The sequence below is a fragment of the Gavia stellata genome, chromosome 13, assembly GCF_030936135.1.
Source record: "Gavia stellata isolate bGavSte3 chromosome 13, bGavSte3.hap2, whole genome shotgun sequence".
NCBI classification, from domain to species: Eukaryota; Metazoa; Chordata; class Aves; order Gaviiformes; family Gaviidae; genus Gavia; species Gavia stellata.
This window is the reverse complement of record NC_082606.1, coordinates 21,469,815-21,477,966: the sequence shown is the minus strand read 5'-3', so window position 1 is coordinate 21,477,966 and position 8,152 is coordinate 21,469,815. Positions and strand designations below refer to the sequence as shown.

At 47.7% G+C, this 8,152-nt stretch overlaps 1 protein-coding gene across 1 annotated transcript; it reads left to right on the top strand.

Moving 5' to 3' along the window:
• Positions 1-2,641: 2,641 nt before the first annotated feature.
• On the top strand, positions 2,642-8,152 carry PARP16 (poly(ADP-ribose) polymerase family member 16). The gene is made up of 6 exons (XM_059824137.1): positions 2,642-2,839; positions 3,521-3,658; positions 4,440-4,646; positions 5,790-5,961; positions 6,694-6,835; positions 7,458-8,152. The coding sequence occupies exons 1-6, from the start codon at positions 2,642-2,644 to the stop codon at positions 7,600-7,602; spliced, it is 1,002 nt and encodes a 333-aa protein (XP_059680120.1). The 3' UTR covers positions 7,603-8,152.

Genomic DNA, 8,152 nt, shown 5'->3' with positions numbered 1-8,152 from the left:
TCCAGGCAATTTACATAACTCCCGAGAAAAAGCTCTGTGTGGTGCCAAAACTCTTCTTAAAAGTCGACCATCCATGCTGCTGGCGTGCAGGACACCCTCTGGACCAAGCACAGCATGGCTGCTACCCGGTCTAAGAAAGCCAACAGCACAAAATACAGCAGGGAACTGGAAATGTGCTGGTTGTGACACTCTGACAAACCTCTATCAGTGTGAGAAGACCAGGCAAAGACCAGGCAAAATATAGATTTCAAGGTTTCATCCAAAACCTGCACAATAATAATCCATTACTAATATGTCAAGAAGGAAAAATAGCATGGACCTCACAGGCTGGGTAATGTTTTAAAGATAAAAACATGTGCAGATATCTAGGAAATTGGGTAACCTAAACCAAAGGTATCTTTAAATTTTGTCTACATGTTGCCATTAAATATGTCGGACCCAAGCAAGTATTTGTGCTGTCCTAGAACTGATGGCTTCATACTGCAGGCTTGTTCATGCAGCTGTTATTGAAAGATGCATTTCTGATAAAACGGTAAAAAGCAAGTAAACAAAACTACAACTCAATTCAATTTATATGCATCATTGTGAAATCATTTTCAATTTAATGTAGCTGTGCACAGTCTATAATCTATCTGGTTCTATCCAGAATTACGAAAGCTCCTTATGCTCCCAAGCCATTCAAGTGGGTGAGTAAGAATATGAACTCTGCACTTGGGAATGAAGTTCAGTATTTTGTTTGCTTTGATACCAACTTGCCCTTAGTATTTAATACAGCTGGTGTTCCTGTTCGCTATAACTAAGGCTGCAGATTGCAGCTCCAACAATCTCTGGAGATCCAGTTGCGAGATGAGAGCCCAGTAACAGGTATCCACAAGTGCCTTCAACATTTTTCCGAGCATCTGCAATAGTTCACATGTGCGGCGCCTGTATCAGTTACTCCATGGATATGTGTGATATCCCTCCTGAATGAAGACACCAAGAAAGGTGTTTCATCTTTACATCTAATACAGCCATACATTTCCAAAATTGGTCAGTCTAAGTAACTTGCACTCAGGAGACCAACAGAGTTTGGGTTGAGGAGACCTCCACCCTGCTGATGGTGACTTCTAATACATCTGGAACTGGAGAGATGCTTCAGAGCACTTATGCTGTGCCAGTGTTTCAGAGAGGAAGACTGAGCCCCAATCTCAGGCAACGTAGTGAATGCAACCTGGTGAAACCACTGGTAAGAGGTTCAGTTAAAAAGTAAATTCCTCTCCCTTAATTCTGCAACGCCAGCCTGCAGGAGATGATTCAAACAATCCTGGATTCATTCTTTGAGGCTACAAGCTTGGATGATAACGGGAACTGCTAAGGTGTAACAGCATCTATATGCTTTTGACTTACCATCACAGAAGTCTGTTAAAGTTAGAGCTACATCAAACCAAATTTTACACAAAAAGCAGCCTCCCTGGATGACCGTTCTGGCTAATCAGCGTTGCTGTTTTGCATGAATGTCATGCCCAAGCTGGGAGTTTGCACCTGCCGTGCCCCAGCAGCCAGGGACGGGGGCCTGGGACCCCCCGACGCTGCGCAGGGGACGGGGCACCAGCCGTCTGACAGGGCCGCGGTGCAACTCGCATCCCAGCACGCTGCCGCCATCCCCACCAGCCGCCAGTTCCCGCCTCGGGGTCACGACGTGCTGGCGTTGTGCGTACGGAGCGCTGGGCTCCCCCTCCATGTCCTCCCTGCCCCAAGGGCCACGGACCTGGCCCAGTCTCCTGCTGAGGGGAAGGCACCATTTCCTCCCTCACCCGTACCCCCTCCCTGTCTCTACCCGAGGGAAGGCGCCATTTCCCCCGTACCCTTCTCCAGGTCTCCACCTGAGGGGAAGGCGCCATTTCCCCCGTACCCCTCTCCAGGTCTCCACCTGAGGGGAAGGCGCCATTTCCCCTGTACCCCTCTCCAGGTCTCTACCTGAGGGGAAGGCGCCATTTCCCCCGTACCCCTCTCCAGGTCTCTACCTGAGGGGAAGGCGCCATTCCCCCCGTACCCCTCTCCAGGTCTCTACCCGGGGGGAAGGCGCCATTCCCCCCGTACCCCTCTCCAGGTCTCTACCTGAGGGGAAGGCGCCATTCCCCCCGTACCCCTCTCCAGGTCTCTACCTGAGGGGAAGGCGCCATTCCCCCCGTACCCCTCTCCAGGTCTCTACCCGGGGGGAAGGCGCCATTCCCCCTGTACCCCTCTCCAGGTCTCTACCTGAGGGGAAGACGCCATTCCCCCCGTACCCCTCTCCAGGTCTCTACCCGGGGGGAAGGCGCCATTCCCCCCGTACCCCTCTCCAGGTCTCTACCCGGGGGGAAGGCGCCATTACCCCCAGGCCTCCTTCCTCCCTGTTCCCGGGGAACGGGCGCAACCGCAGCCCTCGCGGTCCCAGCGGCCCCCCCCGCTGCGGGGCAGGAGAGCCCCAGCGCGGCGCGGGGTGGGCGGACTGAGGCGCCGCAGCGGCGCGGCGCGGGGCGGGCGGAGGCGGCCCCCCGGCGGCGGGGCGGAGCGGCGGGGCCAGGCCGCGGCCCCGGCGGCGAGGCGGAAGGGGCGACGCCGCCCGGGCGGGAGCTTTCGCCTCCTCGGAGCGGCCGCCGCTCGGCAGCCCCCGCCGGGGATGCCACCGCCCGGCCCCGGCCCCGGCCCCGGCGAGGCGGCCTTCCGCGTCAGGGAGGCGGCGCGGAGGGACCCGCTGGCCGCCGACCTGCGGTGCAGCCTCTTCGCCGCCGCGCTGCAGAGCTACAAGCGCGACTCGGCGCTGAGGCCCTTCCCGGGCCGCTACGCGGGCGGCGACACCAAGGACTTCGAGGGGCTGGTGAGTGGCAGTGCCCCCGGCCCGGGGGTGTGTGTCCGAACCGGGAATAGGGTGTTCTACCCTTGGAGTGAGAGAACAACCTTGTGAAAGGGCTATGGTTCGGTGGGGGGGCCCGGGCTGGTCTGGGGGGAAGCAGGCGAGGTTGCCCTCTGAGGTGAGGGCAGCGGTGCCTCAGGGTTACGAATAAAGCAGGGTGAATTGTTTATCCAGTCAAGGAATCCAGGTTTTAAAGTATGTTTGGGATTCTGACCAGTAAACCCGCACTTGGAAAGTTCCAAATGCAGTGTTGGGATATGAGGTGTTAGAAGAGCTTGCCCTACGTGAAATTCAAATTAATTTGACGGGTTTGTATTTTACATGGCCTGAACACCCTCTGTGTCTGTCCCTCTGCAGATACTGTGCTCCGATGGCTTGTTTTCTTTCAGGAGTTTGTTTGGTTATTCTTGTATGTACCTTACAGATATTCTTGGTAAATATAAATTATTTATAACTTGTCAGTATTTGCTTTTAGAACAAGTGACAAACTTTCCCACGAACTGGATACAAACGTTTGTATCTCAGAACAGAAACTGGTTTTGAGTTTACAACCTATTAGGGTGAAATATTGTTTTGTTTTCACTAGAGGTCTCTGTTTAATCATAATGAAAAGAAGGAGCTTGTACTAAATGCCTGTCTTGTTAGCTTGCAGATACCAACGCTCTACCAAGCCTGAAAGAACTTCTGGAGTCTGTTCCAAACACAGAGAAAAGGACCTGGGATTTGTTCAGTTGGATTTTGTCATCTAAAGTCTTCATGATACAAAGTACTAAGAAACAGGAGGTAAGCCTTGAATTCTGAAAGTCTTGATTACAATTTGTCTTTTAAGGCAACCTTGCACTTCAGAGAGTATTTCCTCCTGCCAGAAGTTAGTTGGTTATTGTGAGAACTTGACAGTTCAACGTGAATGCATTTTTTTTCTGTATATAGAGAGGGTTTTTTTTTTTTTTGAAATAAGATTTTCAGGAACACTACTTGGAAGAAATAATTATCACTGTCAGTAGTTGATGATGGACAGTGATTGTAGTTAGTTACTCTTATTAACCTAGCACGTACCTGCATGTCAGGTGTCATGGAGCTAGGTCCTGCTTCTTGCTGAGAAAGACATCTTTGTACTTCTGCGTACTGCCCCAAAAATGGAAGGGGTGAGAGCCACTGAGGAACTTCTGTAACAGGGATCAAAATAGTTGTAGGGATTAGCAGCAAGATGAAAACAACTTCTGTTTTCACTTGTTTTCCTCTTCCAAGATCAGCTGATGAATCTAATGTCTTGGTAGCCAAAGTGGCATGGCAGAATTGTGATATTGTCCTTGCATCACCAGTTAGTTCATAATCACAATTCAGGGGTTTTTTTCTGGAAAGAAGAATTAGGCTTTAGCTTTGATAGCAAGGAACTGTCAGAGTTCTCACTGTGCACTTACTTACTCTGATTGTGTTGAATTCTAACCCAGAAAGCATAATCAAAATACATAAAGCAACGTGAAAGACTAAGGGACAGTAAGCAAAATTTCCAGTGAGTAATCTAACCCCAAAACCAACACTCGTGTTCCTTCCTGTTTTTAAGTATGAGAAGATCCAAGAACTCACAGGGATGTCTGGGGCTGCAGTTCCTGCTCCGGACTACCTCTTTGAGATCATGTATTGTGATCAAATGAATACCAAGTTTGCAGAGACCAAGGGAGAGCGGGACCTCATCTACGCCTTCCACGGGAGCCGCCTCGAGAACTTCCATTCCATACTGCACAACGGCCTGCACTGCCATTTGAACAGGGTGAGGCTTTTGGTATTGGCACCATGTTCTGTCGGTCACTTGCAGCTAGTGACACTTTTTAAAAATAGGCCCAAATTCCTTTAGGGATATGAAATGTGCTGATGATCTTATACTGCTGTTTTCACTTCAGTGTAGGCCTTTGTGGATGATTGTGTTGGATTTTCTAGTGCAGCCTGAGGGTAAAAACTGGAAGCAGCATGAAACCCTTTTCTCCACTGTGACGAATTACAGCTATCCTTTACTGCTTTGTAAGGAAGTGTAATGCCTCTGAAAATACCGGCCTATCTGACAGCCTGCAGCTGGAAAGAGCCTGTGCACAAAGGAGGAGGATAATGACCCAGGCAATGTAGAGATTCTCTCTTTCTGCCTGGCCTCAAGTTTAGATCAACTAAGTTTTAGGTGCTACTTGCAAATGGAGCCTTCTTTAAATGGCCTGGTTAAGGGAGATATCCCATAGGATTTGCATGTCTTCCGATTTCAGCGGAAAGGCGGTTGGGACTCGTAGCTTTTTGTGCATCTGTAAAGCAGCTTTGACACAACAGCTGCTTAACCTTCCAGTCAACCTGGACCATGTTTCCCCCCCCCATTCTTTGTAAGTAATGGCTTATCAGGTACAGTGGACTTACTGGATTAATGGTTTTAGCCAGGGTGGCAAATCCCCTGATTCAGAGTTATTAAAACAGTTAGATTTGAAAGGAATTCACAGTTGAAAAGTACTTCCCTCTTTTCTAGTAAAGCATGGATTTAAATGCGAGTAAAGCCTTGTCTTGTTTGTGGAGGTTGGATTATGTGAATGACGGCAGTCTCAATAAATCAGTGAAATGTCTCTAACAGCAGTGCAGTCATGTTGATATAAAATACTTACACTGGCAAACTAAATCCAAATCCGGGAAAACATGAATCTGTCCACACCAAGGGCTGTGCCAAGCAGCTAATTTGAGGGATGGGAGAGGGCAGCTGCCCCACCCTGAGGAAGTTGTGCCAGGACAAAAACAGTGCATGGACCAAGCCCAACACGGGTCAGAAAAGCCTTTCTTAATTTACCTTCACAAACAGAACTGCCAGTCTGAAAGTAGAGAACACTTGTATGTTGTTTATAGTTTGTGCCTTTGGATTTTAGGATATATTTCTGCTCCCTTTCAGACGTCCCTGTTTGGTGAAGGTACCTATCTTACCAGTGACCTGAGCCTGGCTCTCCTTTATAGCCCTCACGGTCTTGGTTGGCAGCGAAGTGCGTTGGGCTCTATCCTTAGCTGCGTAGCTGTTTGCGAGATCATTGACCACCCAGATGTAAAGTGTCAGGTGAAAAAGAAAGGTGAGTCTATTGCAATAGTAATAACTACGTGTAGTTCATCTCTTACTCAGCACTTCTCCTATTTCAGCTTTGTGCATATATGCTATCATGTACAAACAGTGCAGCATGTGGAGCACGGATACCCTTCAGCAGAAACTGGCTGCAGGCTCCTTTTCCAGTTGACCCCTCAACAGATGCACAACAGCCTCGTTGTCTGTGAAGCTTCTCTTAAAAAAGTATATTTAAGGGGTAAAAAATATTTTGGTGGCATCGTTTCTTTTTCCACGTTTCAGTAGCATGATAAAATGATGTTCCATAACGCCTGATCATTTCACCCGTGATGGTGGAGCAGAAGCATCGCAAATGTATCAATAATGAGCTTTATTAGAGCCTCTGCTCAGCTTGTCCTTCTCCTTTGACTGCTTCCTGCTTGCAGGGCTCAATCAGTCTTTCGACGTTGTTTTTCTTTCCCTGTTAATTTTAGCAGCTCCTCAAGCACTGTGTGGGACACCCACCTCCTTATAACCCTGGTCTGGCCCATAATGCCATCCATACCAAGGATGACTAGGAGTGGTATAGCCTCAAGCAAACTTTTCGGTCTATTCTTGGATGCTAAGGGATTCAGGGGAATACCAAGACTAGATCTTCAGTTATCTCATTCCCACTCGTGGGGGGTGGGTGGGTGTTGGTTGTTTGCTTCTTTTTTTGTGTTTCTGTTCCCCCAAAGACCTCTTCTTTTTTCTTCCCATTCAGATTCAGAAGAAATAGACAGAAAAAGAGCAAGAGTGAAAAATAGCGAAGGGGGTGATGTACCGCAGAAATACTTCGTTGTCACAAACAATGAGCTTTTACGAGTTAAATACTTGCTAGTATATTCACAGAAACAGCATAGGAGGTAAGAGTTCAGCTATCTACAGTGATGAGCATGCTATAACAGCCAGATAAACATATCTCATTTTTGAAAAACAGCAGAAACCAAGCAAGAAAGATAGGCTGCACTGCCAGGATTTGTTTTTAGTCTGTTTCCTGTGGAAATAAGGCTTACACCATCATGTTGCCTCTGTCTCACTCTTTGACACTCCCAGGCTCAGCTAAATTTGTTTTTTCACCAGACCTGTAAGCACTTAGTATCTTTGAGAGCTCTAATAATCTGTTTGTGGCAGGAAACGAGTGAAACTCTGATGAGTGCAGCTCTTAAAACTAGAGCAGTTTTAACTCTGCCCTTATGTATCCTAAGTGGCAGCATTCACCCAGCTAATCAACGTGTGTGTACAGGCCAGGCAGTTACAGCTCCAAATGACGGAGAAGGATGTGAACATGGGGAGAGAGGAGAGGGTTGTGCACGGAAACGTAGGGAAAAGGGATGGGGAAGCAGGCTTTGTTAGCTACAGGGATTGTGGAACTACTTTCTGGTTTTATTGCATTAGCTTAACCATTTAAAATCACAAAACCTCAGATACTCTTTGCCAAGGTATTCGTGCATCTCTGACAGAAGTCATGCACTTTTCCCTTTTCAGGCCTTCTAGTCAATCTTCCTGGTTTTACACCCACCGTTTTGCCGTCATGATGCTGCTGTACCTGCTGCTGCTAATAGTGATAGGGGCCAGCAACTCGCCAACCTTCGTCTACTACTGGCACAGAATGTTTGACTCGGGGAGATGAATTGCCCGAGATGATAAACTGTTATTTTCACCACGTGCCTTAATAATAGCAAATCTGCAATGCACTGCATCTGTTCCAGAGCCCTGGAAATAAAGGTGCCTGGAGCTTTCCAGTTCTGTTTCCAATGTATTATCCTCATGGCATCTTTCCATTTATTCTTATTTCTGTGTTCCGGTGATTCAGGAGGATGCCCAGTACAGCTGGAAAGGATCACAATGGTGCGGCTCAGTGTGAATCATTTGCTAAGGGTCCATGGGAAAAAGTTATTTGAAATTAGTGAAAACTCAGTGTGAAAACACTCAGGTGTAATTATTTTCTGTCAAACTGAGGGGGTAATATTTGCACAAGTTGGAAGGGAGGATTTTTCTGTATGTCAAGCAAAGCAACGTGTAGGGAGTCTTACCAGTTTGTTTTCAGAAACTGAATTTAGTGATGTTTAGCATGTATCAGTGCAGATGGGATCACTTTTAAAACTAACTTTGGCTAGGAATTTTTCTATTTCAGCATAATGATTGTAAGAAAACAACAAGAAATAAAACAACAACCAAAA

Coding starts and splice junctions, on each gene's coding strand:
- PARP16 (XM_059824137.1), top strand. CDS start 2,642: ATGCCACCGCCCGGCCCCGGCCCCGGCCCCGGCGAGGCGGCCTTCCGC. Junction 5,962..6,693: donor GTGTCAGGTGAAAAAGAAAG/GTGAGTCTATTG, acceptor CTTCCCATTCAG/ATTCAGAAGAAATAGACAGA. Junction 6,836..7,457: donor TCACAGAAACAGCATAGGAG/GTAAGAGTTCAG, acceptor TTCCCTTTTCAG/GCCTTCTAGTCAATCTTCCT.